Below are 19,154 nucleotides of genomic sequence, written 5' to 3' on the forward strand. Positions count from 1 at the left end.
TTTTTTTTATAGCTCTGTTATGTGACTCTGGACATTCAATGGTATACATATACGCAGTTATATAGAATAGTGATATCTCAACCTTTTACGCAATTTAACATTCGCTTTTTGACGACACTGCCACATTGTGGCAAACCTACTGCAGAAACTAAAGATATCAGTCATCATGATTATGGCATAATTTCATAAAAAAAGGAAGTAAATTTTATTATGAATTGGCAGACAACCTTAATGCATGTCACTGTATGTGTTTCCATCTATATATTTCCATCTGATTGTTCATACCAGTAAGGTTTTAATATTCTTTTTTTTTGACTTTATACACCCTGTTTTCATAGTATCCCTAACACACATCCACACCTATTATTTACACATACAGCTCTCTACCCCAAAACAGTTAACCCTTTGCCCCCCCCCCCTCCATCCCGCCCCAACGAAACATGATACAAACATGAAAAAAAGTTATGCAAAAACCTCCAGTACAAAACCAGCTCGAGAGCAAATGTATTGTCACCGATCACTAACCCACCCATGTTAACGTTGTCCCTCTTCCCCAATCTTATTCCAGACCCCCCCAGACGCCCCCAGACCCCCCCCCCCCCCCCCGGTCTCACCCTAGGCTGCATGTCCTGAACCCAAGGAAGGCGCCGAGCTCTGGATGACTGAACAGGAACAGGAGTCCCAGCACTGCTGTGAGAGGAGCCCCCCCCCCCCTGCAGAGTGCCCTGGGGCTGTTGAGGTGTCAGCAGTGTGAGGTGTGTGTGTGTGTGAGGGGTGTGTGTGTGTGTCTGTAGGTGTAGAGAGAGAGAGAGAGAGAGAGAGAGAGAGAGAGAGAGAGAGAGAGAGAGAGAGAGAGAGAGAGAGAGAGATGGGCTCTTCTGCCCTGTTGCTCCCATGGCTCCCCCGCCGTGGTAGTGGCCGTCAGGGCTCCTGTTTGATGTAGAGAGCGGGCGCGGGGCTCTGGCGCTCAGTAACAGCCTGTGGGAAGGTGAACTCGTCAGGCTCCATCGCCTCCTCCTTCACCTGCAGCGCCACCCCTGGCAGCAGGCGCCGAGGAGAGGAGGAGGGAGGGGGAGGAGGGAGGGGGAGGGGGAGGGGGGGAGCAAGACACACAGGAGGAGGGTGGGGGGAGGAGGAGAAGACAAGAGAAGGGGAGGGGGGAGGGTGAAGAGGAAGGGCAGGGTACGGAGAACACAGAAGAGGAGGAGAGGAGAGGAGAGGAGGGGAGGGGAGGGAGGGGACAGGAGGGGAGGGGAAGAAAGGGAGAGGAAAGCAGAAGAGGGGGGTGGAGAAGAAGACGAGAAGATGGCGGCCAGGGAAGAAGACGCAGTCGACCAGGGGGAAGGTGACGTCAAACGTGTGCAGAGAACAGGGGGAGAGGGTGGGGCAGGAGGGGAAGAGCACAGGAAAAAGAGAGAGAAAAAGGAAAAGAGGAGAAGGAGAAAGGATAAGCAAGGCAAGGAAAGGAGTATAACTATAGCATCTATGCTCAGACCCCCTTTATCTGATGCCTGGACAAGTGAGCGCCTATGCCACCACACATTCGACACACTCAGAGGTAGGGGCTAAGCTACGCTACCTGCTCTATAGATGAAAAGAAGCTTGTTTCCTGCTTTACAGGTGTGGCTAAGCCAATGTACGCCATGCTACCTGCTGTACAGGTGTGGCTAAGCCAATGTACACTGTGCTACCTGCTTCAAAAAAAGGTGGACATAGGTTGAGGTGTGCAGTGCTACTTGCTTTCCCGGTGGGGCCGAGCTCAGGTGCGCTGTGCTACCTGGCTAACATGTGCAGCTAGGCAAAGTGCACTGTGCTACCTGCACTGTTAAAGCGGAGCCAAGCGTAGGTATGCTGTATCGCACGTGCTTGCTTTGCACGTGAGGTTAAGCTCAGGTGTGCGGTGCTGTGCTGTGCTGCCTGCTGAGCAGGTGAGGCTTAAGCGCACAGGTGTGCTGCGTTACCTGCTTTGCGGGCAGGGCTGAGGTCCTGGCTGGCGGACACAGTGTGACCGGCCTCGGAGGCGGTGGGCGGTGTCGGGGGGGAGGGGCAATCCGGGGGGGTCATGTTCTCGTCCCCCGAGAGGCTCCGCTGCGGGACCCCGGTCAGGGCGATGCCCGTCAGGCTCACGGGCCGCTTACCAATGGGAACGCTCTTACGCTCTAGAAAGCCAAGACAGACAGGGAGACGTCTGACCTTACTCTCGAATCCTGAGTGACCTTTACAAGCTTGCCTTCCAGGAGATAAAAGAAGATCATAACCCATTAATTAGTTCAACCACATAAACATGTGAATAGACGGATGTACCGGATATCTAAACCCGATTATTTCACGGTCAGTGGATTCATCTTTTCCCCCTTTCGAATCTACTAAGTGTTTCAATGGCTTCGTTCGTAAGTCCTTAAAACCCAAACAGACAGAAATCTTAGATCGCCCTTCTGGTACAAAGCCTTCACAGTAGGCCCCACCGTGGAAAAAAAGAGGAGTGGATGGGGTGGGGTGGGGCAGCAAGTTAGACTTTACCCTAATATGGGCAGGGAAGGTGAAGGAAAGACAAAGCCAGAGGGAGAAAGGGGGCAGAAAGAGAAGGTGGGGGGAGCAAAGCACCAGGTGGAAATAAACCTACTTTTCTTCTGGCCCTTGTACTGCTGGGATTTCTTCTTTTGTTTGGTCACACTTGGAGGACGCTCTCTAGAGGCTGGGGGCAGACAGACAGACAGACAGACAGGAAGACAGACAGACAGGAAGACAGACAGACAGATAGACAGACAGACAGGTAGAGACCGTCACTTCCTCCATCAATCACAGAACCACCCACAGAAAAACATACGCTTTCTGTGAACGACCCCTGTGTGCTAGCTTATGCATTACAATTACCACCAGGAAATGAAAGCTTTCTACAGAGGCCTTGTAGGTAATAGCATGCAAATATCAATTTATATGCCATTCACAATAATACATTTTTTTTATGTATCCACATTGTATAAATAAATGTGATCTGAAATGAATGAATTAAAAATATATTTATTTCGATATTTGTTGTATGACAAGCAGGGTTATTATAGTAACTAAGACTAAAACTAAAACTAGCCGAGAAAAAAATAATTTCATGAACTAAAAATGACACAAATGACAGTTTTCAAAAACACGAAAACTAAATAAAAACTACAATGAACAATGCCACACAAACGAAATGGAATTGCAGGCAAGAAAAACTATATAATAAATAAACTAAAACTAGTCAATTCCTCAAAATCAAACTACGTATGCACTCATGAAACCAACTCAAACTAAACAGAAATCAAAAACCAAACTGAAAGACTAAATACAAAATAAAAAAACGAATGAAAATTTCAAAACTATGATAACTCTGATGACAAGATACCAGAATCTGGTCTTTCACAGGGACAGATACTTAAGCAACGTTATGACATTGCTGCCTGCCATTCTGCCACCTCGTTATAAATGAATGGAATGTTGACGTCGTTTAATTCAATGGTTAAAGCATATCAAATGCGGAGTGATTACTAGCGATGAAAAGTCCACGTGAGGTTGTTCCAGGATATCCTCACTCATGGAATGCCTCTTGTCCAGTCAGAAATTAATAAATCGTTCGACCGGATCTAACCGTTTTATGATTTTTAGTTGATATTTGTTTGTTGGGTGTGCTAGTCTCACCCTGAGCGGCCGGAGGCTGCAGCTGGTAGCCGGTCAGCTGGCACCAGCCCACGGGGTAGAGGTCCGGCGACTCGCAGTCCACCCACTGGTCGTACTCATCCTCCCAGCCGTCAAAGTGGATCCGCAGCAGCCGATGGACGATCCGAGTCACCGTGGCGACGCACACCAACCGCGGCTCCATCAGGTCTACGGCCTCCAGCTTCATGCCGGAGCGAAAGCCGTGGTTTGGAACGTCCTGCGCCGGAAAACAGAAATAAAGAAAAGATGTGCAAACATTGACAGGATAACCAGATTATCTTTTATCTTTGATGACATGGCTACGCAAAAGAGAGGGAAAATAAATAAATAAACAAATAAATTAAAAAGAGACTTATTTCGAGGAGAATCAAAAGAATGGTTTTAAGAGATTATCCAATAATACAAGCCCTTCGCTATACAGTACATCCCTGTACTGGGTACACAACTATACCAGAGGCTATGATAAATAAACAGTATTATTGTGCACTTCATACACTTTGTTTCGCTGTCTCTCTGTCTCTCCATTTTGGCCCTTTCTGTGTAACAACACACATAGTATACCACTGGGAAACATACAGCTGTCAAGAAGCATGCTTCACACAGACTAAATTGTATGTTTGCGATGAAATTGTATGTAAGGAATCAATCTCCGTCAAACCAAGCTAGTGTTAGTTAGGCCTTTGTATTCCTCTCGGAACATAGGCCATTGATGAATTGTTTCCACCCTCGTCTGTCCTGAGCCATCCTCTCCAGCTGTTTCCACGTCAGCCCCTTCTTCTTGAATTCCTGCTCTGTGCTCCTTCTCCAGGTGTTTTTGGGTCCTCCTCTACCCCGTTTGCCTTGTGGGTTCCATGTCAGTGCCTGTTTTGTTATTGCTGTTGTGTTTCTTCGTAGTGTGTGTCCAATCCAGCTCCATTTTCTCCTTAACAGCTGTATATCTACTGTTTCTTGTTTTGTGCATTCCCACGGGTTGATGTTGCTAATTGTGTTTGGCCAGAAGACTCCAAGGATGCGTCTTAGACAGTGGTTTATGAAGGTTTGTAGTTTGTTTGTGATGTTAGTGGTGGTTCTCCAGGTTTCGGAGCCATAGAGCAGCACGGTTAAACATTGGAGTTGAAGATTTGAAGCTTCGTCTTGAGGGAGATGTTTTTACTTTTCCAAATTTTGTTTAAGATGTTAAATGTTTGCTTTCCCAATTCTTGTCTTCACGTCCTCCTCTGTCCCACCATCAACAGCTATCACACTTCCCAGGTAGGTGAATTTGTCGTGAACAAGCTAGTGCAGTATGGTAAAGTCAACATGTAGCTTTGGTAAGGTCAAGTTGTAGCTTCGGTAAGGTCACGTAGCTTCAGTAAGGTCAACATGTAGCTTCAGTAAGGTCAACACGTAGCCTTTTTCTGATACAAATCTGTTTCTTGGCCTATTTTATTGTTGTTTTTCAAAGTACTAATACATGCATTAACCTTCTAGAAAGGCACAGGTCTGCAAAAAACCTCATACTCATACAAAAATGACAACTGGGAAAAAATGATTCCACTGGTGGTGAAGGGGAACACTCACCTTGTTGAAGAGCTTCACTGGGGCTGCCACCGATCCATTTTCCCTGAGGTAGTCAAACCATTTGAAAGGGAGTTTTGTGTACCCTGAGAGAGAGAGATTGAGAGAGAAGGAGAGTAAAGGAAGGAGACAGCGATAGAAAGGAGGTGAGTTAAGGAGAGAGAGAGAGAGAGAGATAGAGTGTGTGTATGTGAGAGAGCGGGAGAGAGGGAGGGAGGAAGAGAGAGCAAAAGACTTATACCCTGAGCTGGCCAGAGACACACAAAACACCCTGCCAGTCGCAGAGAGACTGAGCTGAGAGTAGTGAGGGGACTGGAGCTGCCAGTCGCAGAGAGACTGAGCTGAGAGTATTAAGGGACTGGAGCTGCCAGTAGCAGAGAGACTGAGCTGAGAGTATTAAGGGACTGGAGCTGAGAGTAGCAGAGAGACTGAGCTGAGAGTATTAAGGGACTGGAGCTGCCAGTAGCAGAGAGACTGAGCTGAGAGTATTAAGGGACTGGAGCTGCCAGTAGCAGAGAGACTGAGCTGAGAGTATTAAGGGGACTGGAGCTGAGAGTAGCAGAGAGACTGAGCTGAGAGTATTAAGGGACTGGAGCTGCCAGTAGCAGAGAGACTGAGCTGAGAGTATTAAGGGACTGGAGCTGCCAGTAGCAGAGAGACTGAGCTGAGAGTATTAAGGGACTGGAGCTGCCAGTAGGTGGCGTATTCAGGGCCAAACGAATCTCTGGGAGGACTGCGCTTGATGAACAATCAACAATATCAAACAAAGATCATAAAACTAAACACAAAACAACTATGTCCAACAGCTTTGGATAAAAGCTTCTGCTAAATACCTAGCTGACTTGATACCAACCTGACAGCAAAACAACAAACATCTTGCACGGATGTCATGATATAAACATGACAAAACAAACATCATATGACACAGACGTTGTTCAGGTAGGGGTGAACTCGATGGATAATCAACCATATCAAAACAATATCCTTAACCAAACAACACAAAACATACAGAATGAATATAATGACATACAGTATTTAAAAACAAACATCCTGAAACAGACGTGCCTCAGGCAGGGGTGAGCTCAATGGATAATCAACAATATAAAAACCAAAAATCCTAAAACAGACGTGCCTCAGGCAGGGGTGAGCTCAATGGATAATCAACAATATCAAAACAAACATCCTGAAACAGACGTACCTCGGGGAGGGGTGAGCTCAATGGATAATCAACAATATCAAAACAAACATCCTGAAACAGACGTACCTCGGGGAGGGGTGAGCTCAATGGAGTTGATCTCGCAGAAACCAGCCGGGAAGATGGACGGGGAGGTGGAGTGGTAGCAGAACCAATCAGAGCCGTCCGCCGCTTCTGAGCCGTCAATCCCGATCATGAGGTATCCGTCCGCCAGCACCTGAGACAGGAAGTGATGTCATGTCAATAAGACATCTACCCACATTTAGAAGTTTTCAGACTCAAACTTGACATTACAAACACATTGTAATATCAGTGGGAAAAACCTTTTATAAAATAAAGTGGATTTCTATTTTTTGGATTTGCCTTTTGAGGTGATTTTCTATGCGAGGCTACGTCAGTTTTGTGTCTTGTGACTGATCCTGAAGATGTCCATGAACTACTTGTCAGGTGAATCATGGAGATTGGATACATTAGTAGGAAGCCATCAAATGTTTCAAACTTCACACAAATGAATGGCTTGGATCCACACGAAGTTGACACACTAACAGAATGATTGCCTACGAGATGGCTGTGCTTAGTGGCCAAATTATATCTCGTGTCTCTTCCAAAAGCCTCTTATGCCTCATGCATAACCTATTCAATTCAACGTGATTCAATTCAACGTGAGCTAGCAGCATAGCAGGGTGAGGAACTGGTGCCAAAAAAGGTGATAAAAGTATCAGTAAACTTTGTAGCGCAACAGTCTGTACTTCCGGAGGTGATATGACCAATCTATTTAACCACCTTAAGAGGAAGCACCCAAAGGAACATGCTGAGTGTGTTTTTTTACTCACAACCACACTCATCTGTATCGCGCATCTGTATCTATCGGCTGCTGATTACAACTTGAAGTTGAAACCGTGAAATAGTCTGAATGTTTATTTTCTCTTGAATGTTCAAGTATGACAGCGTCATCTTTTTTTTTTTTTTTTTTTTACATTTTTACTACATTTCTTTTCTATTTGAGTTCTGAGTAATTGAGAAATCTGTGTAATTTAATGGTAATGTTATCTATTGACTGTTTTTTTAAAGTAACGTTAAATTCATGTTTTAATGACCATTTTGAAAACATTGTCTTTAATGTAATATTGTGCTTTAAATGATTCGAGTCTGGATATTGACAGTTCATTTCAAAATGTAGAAGAAAGATCCCAATTCAGATGGTGTTTTGTGATCGTGTGTTAAAAAGATCGTGATATGATTACCCCTTTTGGTAAACCACATAAAATGTTTATCTCAAAAGATGACAGGGGTGATACTGAGGTACAGGATTGGGGAGTAACTAGTTACGTGTAATGGAGCTACATACTACATAAAAGTAATTGTAATCCGTTACAGTACGTTTTCAAAGTCCAACATCCAAATAAACTATTTTTGGTAAAGGCTTTAAAGATTATATGTAGAATATAACATTCAATCTGTCGAGTTTTTGCAGAATTCATTTGGCAGTATGTGCTTAAATATTGGGCATTGTTTTGGGTTGGTTCTCATTTGAATTTGCACCACTTCTCATCTGTCAATCAAAAAGTAATCAAAAGTAATAAGTTCAAAAGTGTAATAAGTTACATAACTTCGATGAAGTAATTCAAATAGTTACATTACTTATTAAATGTAACCTTTTCAACCCAGCTGAGGTATGAGCATCACGAAACAACCATCTCTGGTACTTTACGTTGCCTCTGTTGCACCCCTTTCTCCCAATAGCAAAATGCCTCTCGGGGAGGCAGACCCCGGGCTCACCTTGCGTACGGTGGCGACACAAATGGCAGAGAGATTCAGAGGATCGATGGCCTCCAGCTTCATGCCGTCCTTGAACCACTCCCCGCTTTGATCCACGTCTTTCACCTGAGGGACCCATCCAGATACTAGTGTGAGCATCAGACATTTTAAACTCAGACAGACAGGCAGGCAGACAGACAGGCAGACAGGCAGGCAGGCAGTCACCCACACAGACAGACAAGGCCTCTGGCAAGGTGAAGTCACTTGGCTGGCAGGAGGTGGTAGTGATATCAACCCCCCCCCCCCCCCGCCCCCTTTCCACCCCCTCCTCTGTCCCCAAATGCAGTGCTAATGTCCCAAACCACACGTCTTGTGCTACACAGACGAACGCTAACGAGCTGCCAGCAGTGACTCAGAGGAGGGTGAGTCAGATAGATGGAGTCGCTGCCCTTTCAGCAAAACTCTTTGTGAAAGTGAATACCCAAGCTCGTGTACACATGGGTAAAAGAAAGGTCACTGAAAACAAAAATCATTACACTCTAATTCATACAAACCCATTTAATTGAGATAACAAACATGGCTGACAGTGGGGGGGGGGGGGGTGAACTAAATGCCTACTTACACACTAAACGTGCGCTGCCTTTTGTTAGCTGTGCCATGCCATAGCAAAGTAAAAGCTCTAATTAGAAGACTGTAGAGGGTGTGATGTGTAGGTATGCCTGTGACACTCAGCGATCTGGCTGTTGTGAGAGGCCCCTGATTACTGGCACCAGGAAGGAAATGTAAATCTTTTCATCTGTATGAATAGAATTACTGACTTAAATGCCAGTGGTGGCGTGTCAGCTAAGCGATGGACTGGAAGATGGCATTTGAGGAGGGAAGAATGACGTTTCGTCGTTTGATCTTACCTTCACGAATAGCTGCCCTGGAGCGTCCACCTGTCCGTCCAGCCTCTTGGACACGTCTGATGAAACAAAATCATGTATTGGGCCGTCACAAAAAAAATATTCAGTAAATGAAAAACACTCACAATCTAAATCCTCCCAAAACATTAGCAGTGTTTCCACTATGGGGCCAGTGGGCGCTAGGGCCATCATCAGGCCAACATCATGCCACTAGCCCCTCCCATTACATGCCCTTTTGGTGTAAAAGTTAGCCGCTCCGCCCAACTAAACTCAAATTGAGGCGATAAAATGTTTAAACCACACTGGGGGCTAGCATAACATGCTAATCGTCCCTTGCAATAAAGTGTTAGTGTTAATGATCATCCAATCTGAATTTTATGGTCCCTAAACATCCTTACACAGTGTTCGTTTGAGGCAGTAGTATTTTTTATCAAAATATGTTGATTTAATCCACGTTATGAATCATGACATGCACCGTGTTTATAGCATGTCGGCATCAGGTTTGCAACACGGGGCAAAATCATTTCTTCAAGTTGTAACAGACTTTGGTTGTAATTGAAGCTCAAAATGTTTGAACTTTTATAGCCATCAACCAAGTCCGGACAAGTATCGCAAGTATTACAGTCGTGTTGGTTGTTCTTACAATTGTGTTGGTTGTATCTTGTTTTTGCACTGAACCTCTTTAACTTGAATCTATTAACCCTGCGATTCACCTTGAAACCGCCTCAAGCACCAGTGAGCCCTGTTTGGCCCAAGGGTAATCGGTGGGCCAAAAGGCCCTGGCCGCTAGCCCTGAGGAAGCCCCAAGGAGGCCCACTCAAGCCCTGGAAGTGACGGTGGAGACGCAACTGGCCTTGGGCCTGCATTTGGCCCGATAGTGGAAACGTGGCTCTTGTGCCCAAAAAAGGGTTGATCATGTTTCATTCACATTGCAGGATGTTGTGTACCACACACACACACACACACACACACACAGACTTTGCTCACAGTCATGATTACACACAGACACACATCCACACACACACAGAGACACACACACTATATGAAGACTGATATACTGATGTGCACAAAATAAGTATAGCAGTAATAATAATAATAATAATAATAGTAATTATAACGGATAATTAGATATAAAACATAGCATTTAACGAGGCATTACGCTTTTTTGCTAAAAGCAGATATTAACCATCCGACGTGTCTGGACTGAACAAAAGATGTTGACTGGGACTGTGACCTGCTGTACGACGCTGTGATTTCTGAGTGTTCCCAGCACATGGCCATTTATACGAGGCTTATAGGGTTACATCGTAGTCCAGGGGTATACTGTACATCCCTAAGGGTCAGTGGGGAAGCGTAGGATTCTTTGCTGACCTGATCTCTTGAAGCGGTGTCCAATGCTTCGGGACCAGCCGATGGAGTGGATCAGGGGGCTGTGCATGTGGCACCAGAAGTCGTCGGATCCGTCCTCGCTCTCCTCGTAGACGAGCCGCAGACGGCCGCCAATCACCTGTTCCACCAGCGCCACGCGCGTCCGGCACAGGTGCGTCTTATCCACCACCTCCACCCGCATCAGCTTCTTAAAGGGGAACTGCATGCTCTCCTGCACCTGTGAGTGTGTGTGTGTGTGTATGTATGGGCATGCAAATGTGTGCATATGTGTGTGAATAGACATGTATGTGTATATATAGGTGTGTGTGTGTGTGTGTGTGTGTGTGTGTGTGTGTGTGCATATATATATATACATGATGTGTGTGTGTGTGTGTGTGTATGTATATACGCATGTAAGTGGGTGTGAGTGGTTGTGTACACGTACATACACGAGTGAATTTGTGACCAAAAGTTATATTCAGGATCTCACTTCTCTATTCCCAATGTATCAATACCTCAGTCTTTAATAGACATGTGCAGACCTGCTTTCCCCACATTATCCCTCAGTCTTTAAAATAGTGTCACATTGCAAACAGGAGTTCTCAAATTCTAAAAGTAAAAAAACTTAACCTCCACACAACACAACAAGGGTATCCTACAAGGTCAACTGGCGTACTCTGACAGAGATCTGTCAAAAAACCTTTCTATTTCGACTGCGTCAACAACAACAACAACAACAACAACAGCATGGGCAGAGAACATATCCAGAGCAAGAGGAAGACGTGAGTCTCAGACTGAGAAGGAGGTGTGAAGGCTCGTCACCTTGGTGCAGAAGTCTGAGGGGAGTGTCTTCGATCCGATGAGGCGCTTCACCAGGAAGGCTTTCCAGTTGGTGACCTTGTGCTGAATGGCTACACAGAAACAGCGAAACAAAGGAGAAGTCACCACTTCTGTGAACTACAGCTTTTAAAAGGGACAGTTTGCAGTTACTGTAGACACAATAATGATGCACTTCTGTAGGAGGCCCAAAAAAAGAGAGGGCTTTCCAAATATATACATATGCATTCTGTAAAACTTGATCCTTTGTCTCAGCTGTCTTTAATGTACTGATTCATGTTCATAGTTCAGGACCTGTAAGCCAATGCACAAAACACCTAAAAAAAAGGCTCCAGGACTCATAGGATATACAATAATGTTGGGAAATTCTACCTTGATTTTTCTTTCAGAATCACATAATCATTTTAATCGGGAGGGATTTTTATTTTTGCCCCACAAAACAAAAGATGCAGACCACGCCTTTAATGGGTTCGAAGTTTTTTGACGGGGTAGGTAATAATATCTTGTTGGGTGTGCCATCTTAATAAAAAATACACACAATATTCAGACTAAGGTGGAATAACTGCTTCAAAACAAAAACTAAAAAATAGCAGTCAAGTGTGTTATTGTTTTCGGTCCTAAACCTCACAAAGAATGAACCACGATTCATAATGTGCCATACATATGTGACATATCACTTTGTGCCTGAATTAGCCTGGCTTTGCAGAAGGGACAAAAACTTGGACATTATTTCACATACAGCATATGAGCAGTAAACATGTTATAAGGAGAAATACGGAAGCCACAACATTCCGGAAGTTGAAAAATGATAATATATAAATAAATAATAATATATAAATAAATAATAACTATGCACTTCAAGGAGCAAGAGCTTTGTGCTTAGCAATAGGGCTGTCATCACATGCGTTCATTTCCTACTTCCCAAATGCCATGCTGCCTATTAGTCCTTCACTGTGCCACATCCTACCACATTACCTAAACATTACAAAACTAGCAGAAGGGGACCAAGCCCCCCCCCCACTGACCCTTACATTCGGGCGGCACCAGGGGTTTGCCCACTGACGCGCACCAGCCCACGGGACGGATGTCGGGCACGCAGAGGTTACACCAGAAGTCCTGTCCAGAGTCCCCTTCGAAGCCCTCATACCGCAGCAGGGCTTTGAAGCCTGCGGACATGAAGCAGAGGAGGCCTACATTCTTAAAGAGTCTACACCAACTACAGTGGCATCAAGAATCAAGACTCCCAGAGAATGAAAGATTAAAGTCTGTGTGCGTGCCTGCGTGTGTGTTATCTGACAGGAGAGGGCAGAATTCATTAACCGTAGTAGCATGTTAACACGGTCAGATTTTTGTAAAAGGAAAGCCCTTTATATTATTTATATGTCCTTTATATTATATTTTTGAGCATCAATACCACTCTAGATACTTTTTTTATATTACACATCAACATTTTTTGATCCTAAACCAATTTAATTTATTCTGTAAAATTCAGCTAATAAAATATGTATTCAATGCACCAAATCATATCCCCGAATTGTGCTGGTTGACTTGCCTGCTAGCTTGATTACGCTGGCTATCCAGTAGACCTTCATGGGCAAGCTGCTGTCGGAGTTGGGCACCTCTATGCGCACTCCTTCAGTGATGTCACCCCAAGACGTTCCCATGGGAACCTAGACAGAGAGCACAGCTCGCATTCACACTCTCCACCAGCTGCTAACGGTGCATGCAAGGTCATGAGGCAATGAATGTCCGCTTTCACAAAACACACACACACACACACACACACACACACACACACACACGCTTGCATGGTGTGTAGACGTATACACATACACATAACTTTATAAACATATTTGCGGACATCCATGCATGCATGCAATTATGATTATTAATGCCAGATACATGAATTTAATTATATTTTTATCTGAAGCCATGAAGTCATGCATTTATGTTTAAGAAAAGAAGATTTTCAAGGCATGTCTATATGTTGCACATAAAAAGAATAGCAACCTTTAGAAATATTTTTGTCATAGATGCATCAATTACAAAAAATTGACACCTATCTTTAAGGCTTCAAAATCTGACACGTAGTGCATGTTTGTATATTTATGTATATAGGATATATTATACTAACTAATTATATTATAGCTTTGCTACAATATATAGTTCATAAGGTATATATCTACACAGTTGTATGCATTTGGATAAATGTACCAATGATGTGATAAAGGAGAAATCTGAGGACATTTGATTTCATTCATCATTTTACAGAGCGCTGGTTTCAGCTCCCTGTGTACATACGTGTTTGAAACAGCTCCCTGTGTACATACGTGTTTGAAACAGCTCCCTGTGTACATACGTGTTTGAAACAGCTGATTGCATACATACGTGTTTGAAACAGCTCACTGCGTACATACGTGTTTGAAACAGCTCCCTGTGTACATACGTGTTTGAAACAGCTCCCTGTGTACATACGTGTTTGAAAGAGCTCACTGTGTACATACGTGTTTGAAACAGCTCCCTGTGTACATACGTGTTTGAAACAGCTCCCTGTGTACATACGTGTTTGAAACAGCTCACTGGAGCTCCAACCATGTCTCCACCGACAATATACCGCCCCCAGTCAAACCCCTCTACTGGAACAGCTACGGAGAAGGACAAATTCAGATGGTTGTCAAAGCAATACAAAAATATGCTGGTCTCAGAGCCTGCCACACATATCTCCCCAGTAAAGCCCTCCACTAAAACAGCTATGAAAACACCAACGCACACACCATAGATATACACAAACCATATATATATATACACACAACCCAGACATACACACAAACCATAGACATACACACACACGCCATAGACACACACCATACACCATACACACACACAAACCATAGACATACACACACACGCCATAGACACACACACACACAGACATACACACACACAGACATACATACACACACACCATACACTTGTGTTCAGCTCACCTGCTTTCTTCACCTGACTCTGCTGATTGGCCTGGTACTGGGCGTAGGCAGCTAACTTAGCCATGAGAGGTTGCTTCTGTAGCACCTTGGCCTTCTTTGTAGGTGGTTTACCCTTAAAAAGACATCAAATTCACACTCTAATCAACACTTACCTGTACTATTGTACACTATCCTTTTGTTTGTAATGGTTAAACTATAAAACAACACTGATGACAGAAACCATAGCGTTTTCTATCTAATTATACACTTGTGGTATAAGTGTATACTTAGTAGTAACATGGGAAAATAACATAAAAAGGTAGCAATCAATACCTGAAGCCGGGCCAGTATGCTGGCTTTCTTGGAGTTGGAGGAGTAGCTTCGCGAGCAGGAGACGCTGCAGAAGCGCTTGGTTTTGGAGTAGAAGGCATCCCGCACCCCGACCATGCCGCACATCTCACACGTAGCTACACAGCACCGACGAACAAACAGACAACATCACTGCAGTGAAAAAAGGGGCAAAATCTCCCATAATGCCTCACATCTTCGGCGGCAGCTAGGCCACACGACAGTGCATACACTGGCACTGACTTACTAAGGTTAGCAAACACAGACTTGAAATCACCAGCAAAAAGATGCTCAAGCTGGAGTACCAGAGTACAAGATCACCTTGAACATTTTTGGGGGATGCAATGTCAAGTTTGCAGGTGTGTTCAAAATGCATTGGGCCTTCTATAATGAAAGTGCATACTGGCTGTGCATGGGGTTTTGATAAAGATTTGTATTTGCATGGGGTTTTGATAAAGATTTGTATGGGCTCACTTGAAATCACCAACAAGATGCTGTCCAAGCTAGTGTACCAACAGAATGCAGAAAATATAATAATGTTTAGTATTGGCCTCATTTGAGAGACACCATCCTCACTACACACTGCTAGATCGACTCTCAGGGAGAGGCACCTGTGTTTGCACTAGCAAAGCTTGAGTTAATCCAATGTTAGACCGGTGTGTGTGTGTGACCAAGGCATGCTTTGCTTCTACTGCACACGACACTACAGGAGGCCACACGGACAGAGTTTAAGATGCATCAATCGCGTGAGAACAGTTAGACTACGATTATTTGGATCTAGGATCACTGCACGACAAATCATTACATGACTTTTTAGTGAGAATAATATGCAAACTATCTCTCTGTGGAGCCATTCCTAAACCGACCAAACCAAGAACACCTGCACCCTTGCATGCTTAAGAGGACATACTTTCAAGCATGCTTAAGGGGTACACATCAAGGGGGCTCAATTAGCACAGCAACTGGTAAGAGCAAGGTGCTAAAACGCCATAGGTTCGATTCCCCAGGAGCATACATACTGATGAACCACGTACAACTGTCCTGTAAGTTGCTTTGGATAAAAGTGTAAAAGCTAAATGAACAAATGCAACAATGCAGAACAGGAAACAGAGGAGGAGCTGAGGATACCGACCCATGCATTTATTTCAAAAGTGTTGCGATCGGAAGGAACTACAGCACGGAGCAAATGTAACCAAATATCAGCTCTGTCAGTTCTGGGCATGCTCTGGCTCCAAAAAACATGAACTGCATAGAATCTCGCTCCAATCTGTATATGGATGGCACCTCTCGTTTTGATGCATTTCGGCTTCATTTCTACCTAACAAAAGAGCATGTCGCGATGCTGTCCACACTTTTAACAATTAGTGAGTTACACCTAGAATTGCACTTTTGTTCATACACTTAGAAGACCAGACAGAAAGACAGAGGAAGAGGAGAAGCTGGAGACGGACCCATGCCAGCCTTGCCATCGGGGTAAGTGTAGACTTGGCCATTGGTCTTGATGATGGGCAGGTTGGCAGGGAGTGCGGGCACCTCCTCGTCACTCTCCTCGGAGCTGGAACTGCTGCTGGAGTCCTCGCTGCAGCTGTCGTAGCCGTCAAACATCCCGAACGAGTCCCGCCTCTTCCGCTCCGAGCGGGCGCCATGCTCCGCCTGCAGGTCAGAGCACAGAGGCCAAATCCATGTTTAGAAAACTGTCATTTCAAAGCTGTCCTGAGACAGGCGTCATTAGACCTCAACCCACAGAGAATATTCATGTATACTAGTTGTGGAAGAATAAAATTGATACTTTGTACTATCATGACAGTTTTCAGCACAATATTATATTGATACAGCTGCCCCAAGTATTGTGATTTTTATTTTTATTTTATTTTGGTCCATACATATATATTTTTTTTTAAAGCAATGATATTGTATTGTGGGCCAAATATCATCATAGTGTCGTACTGTCACCTCTGTGGCAATTCCCACCCCTCACATCTATCTCAAAAGATATTAGATAAAGCAAGTATAGATAATCAAAAGCATTCCCACATACACAGCACATAGATGAATAGGCCTGTCGCCCATATAAGCACTGCTGCAAACCTCTATGAGAGGTAGTTGTTGAAGTACTTCAAGTGCATTACAACAGCCCTTTCTATGAGCTTTGTAGCATTTTGACTGGTCACCTCAACCTGAAGGTCATGACTCACAGGGGGTTCACAGTGAGAAAACATTTCTGTGACATTAGCTGGATAAGTATAGTCAGTGTATATGTTACTGTAAAACAAGCATACTGGTCCTTCTAACATACTTCAGCTTTGTTCAAATAGGCCTACATATTGAGATACAATTGTAATTAAGCTGCCATTTCAGTCACCTAACTGGCACCTCCTACGAGGAGAGATGTCACCAAACATATCAAATACTGGCCCACATTTTTCTGTGGATCACCTGTTTTCAAGTTCTGGTACAATGAAAGTAATGCTTTTGAACAACACTAACGCGAAAACGTGGGACTAAAGAAAGAAATACTTCGTTCAAAAAAATACCTCTGGACTGGGTAACAGTTTTGGCGCTACTTGCCAACATCCACTTGTGCGTCTATTTTACATGATGAGAAAAATCACCAATGGCCTAACATTGCAGATGTAGGGTTTCTTAACTGTTAATGAAATACTGATATATTGTTTTGGGGATCTGTTGAACGACTGCAATGTTTCTAATAGTGAACAACCAATCCCGGAATAGTGTATAAAAAAAAAACCGAAATCATGAGTATCAATGTGTATGCTCCTCTATTACGCGGGAAAAAGAAAATAACTGGGAGAAACTTTTAACTTTGTGGACTACGACTCCTCAGTCAACGATTAACTAGATACCATGCAAATCCATAGACAGTGATTTCTGTGATACTTGAACAGTATGTAGGCTATTTTACACTGTTCACAATGAATACATAATCGCAAACAGAGCACCGTACCGCCCACTAGTCTGTCTCACTGAATGTCTCCCGTACCTCATCAGAAGCGTGAATGACAGTTGCAAAGCAGGCACACAGAACACAATTTTAATGTTCCCAGACCAGCTGGCTAACAGTGCGCTAGCAACAAATTTCCTCTGCAGTGCGGTTCACTTTATGGCCCACGATTGGAGTTAGCATTTTGCAAATCCATTAGGTCTACCAGCATATTGTCAATAATGAAGATGTAGACAGTGTGGGTACTAGGGGTATGCAGTCAGACAAAGCTCAAGTTTACCACCAACAGAAAATCTGTAGGAGCATAACTCCTACGTCCAGCAGTTGTAGCTAGCTACACATCTCCACTTTGCGGACTAGCATAGCCACTGCGGAGTGACACTACAACAAAGGCTGAAAATAGGATTACATTAAGCTATGCTGGATTCAAACTGAAACCGCTCCTCCTACTCACCAGATCCCTTGCGTTTTCCATCAGCCCTTCATGCAGAACACTCTGCGTAACCTTAACGTTTAGCCAAGAAGTCGGGAAAAGGGAAACAATTAGCAAATTTAACTAAAACCCGAAAGGAGAAACTCCAGTTGCATATCAACAAAATTATCATATTCCCAGGGCGCACGCGCAAAGCCCGCCTGCTGATAGCCGATTGGTCAGGGATGGTTTCCTTTCTTCTATTAATATTTTGCAGCGTTGTAACAGAGGAGTAAGAATTTTACAGCGCCACCCTTTCCTCGGGATGAGAAAAGTACCCTTGCAATCCCCTGCGTTGAATGGAGGTGGAGGACGTCCAAGTCGTATTTCACCAAAGGGCGCGTGCCTGGGCTAAATCATAGTACAGCCTGTCATATATATATAAAGCTAAAAATCAAAATATACTCAAGATAAATGTGGTGTCAACGCTGAGATTCGGTTAGATCTATCTTTTGTTAAAACCTATGCGGATGAGAAAAGGAAGACATGCTGAACTATTGCTTTTGTGAGGAAAGCTCAACTTATTAGATCATGTTCACTTTATTTTTCAAACAATCAACATGTAGTTTACAATACACATGATTTGATCTCATTCTTAAAACTCAACAGGTTACGGAGATAGCAGAATATGATGACACACAATTTAAGATCTAAATCTTCACATAACTTTGGTTATACACCGGACAAGTAGTAATCATACTGAAACCACCAAGGCTATATATTATAGCACATCAAGTTACACTAATCATCACACTTAAAAATGCTTGACAGCAAAAGCAAAGACGCCTTAGTAGCACTTCACTGGCGTTGTCAAGTGGAAACCTTCCTTCTTTATTGAATTTGGCCCACAACACCTTCAGACAATCCCAGACCCAACCCCCTCCATACCCACAAGGGGTGAAGACACATACGTCAGTACTAGAGACAATACCATAAGCACCTCCAGATACACCACAATCATCACTGTGGGACTTTCCCTTAACAACTATGAACAAATGCCAAATCCAACATCAGCTACATCTTTAGCCACACCTAGGCTCAGCTGTTGGCACTAAGTGTGCCCTCCTCAGCTCTATTTATGCTCAGTTGAGTA

General features: G+C 43.9%; 1 protein-coding gene across 4 annotated transcripts; it reads right to left on the reverse strand.

The window, feature by feature from the left end:
- Positions 1-819: 819 nt before the first annotated feature.
- On the reverse strand, positions 820-18,234 carry LOC105913044 (MBT domain-containing protein 1). Of its 4 annotated transcripts, none has more exons than XM_031564427.1 (17): positions 18,044-18,234; positions 16,079-16,280; positions 14,613-14,746; positions 14,301-14,412; positions 13,876-13,958; positions 12,866-12,983; positions 12,345-12,479; positions 11,299-11,387; positions 10,480-10,714; positions 9,112-9,167; positions 8,225-8,329; positions 6,515-6,662; positions 5,254-5,336; positions 3,676-3,910; positions 2,624-2,695; positions 1,962-2,159; positions 820-1,037 (listed from the first exon to the last, which is right to left on the reverse strand). In XM_031564427.1, exons 1-17 carry the CDS (start codon positions 18,062-18,064, stop codon positions 922-924), a joined length of 2,142 nt encoding a protein of 713 aa, XP_031420287.1. In that variant the 5' UTR covers positions 18,065-18,234; the 3' UTR covers positions 820-921. The 4 variants fall into 4 exon arrangements, with proteins under 4 accessions (XP_031420287.1, XP_031420292.1, XP_031420277.1 ...); XM_031564432.1 differs by having other exon boundaries at positions 820-978; positions 12,339-12,479; XM_031564417.1 differs by having other exon boundaries at positions 12,339-12,479.
- Positions 18,235-19,154: the final 920 nt, after the last annotated feature.

The sequence above is a fragment of the Clupea harengus genome, chromosome 1, assembly GCF_900700415.2.
Source record: "Clupea harengus chromosome 1, Ch_v2.0.2, whole genome shotgun sequence".
Classification (NCBI taxonomy): Eukaryota; Metazoa; Chordata; class Actinopteri; order Clupeiformes; family Clupeidae; genus Clupea; species Clupea harengus.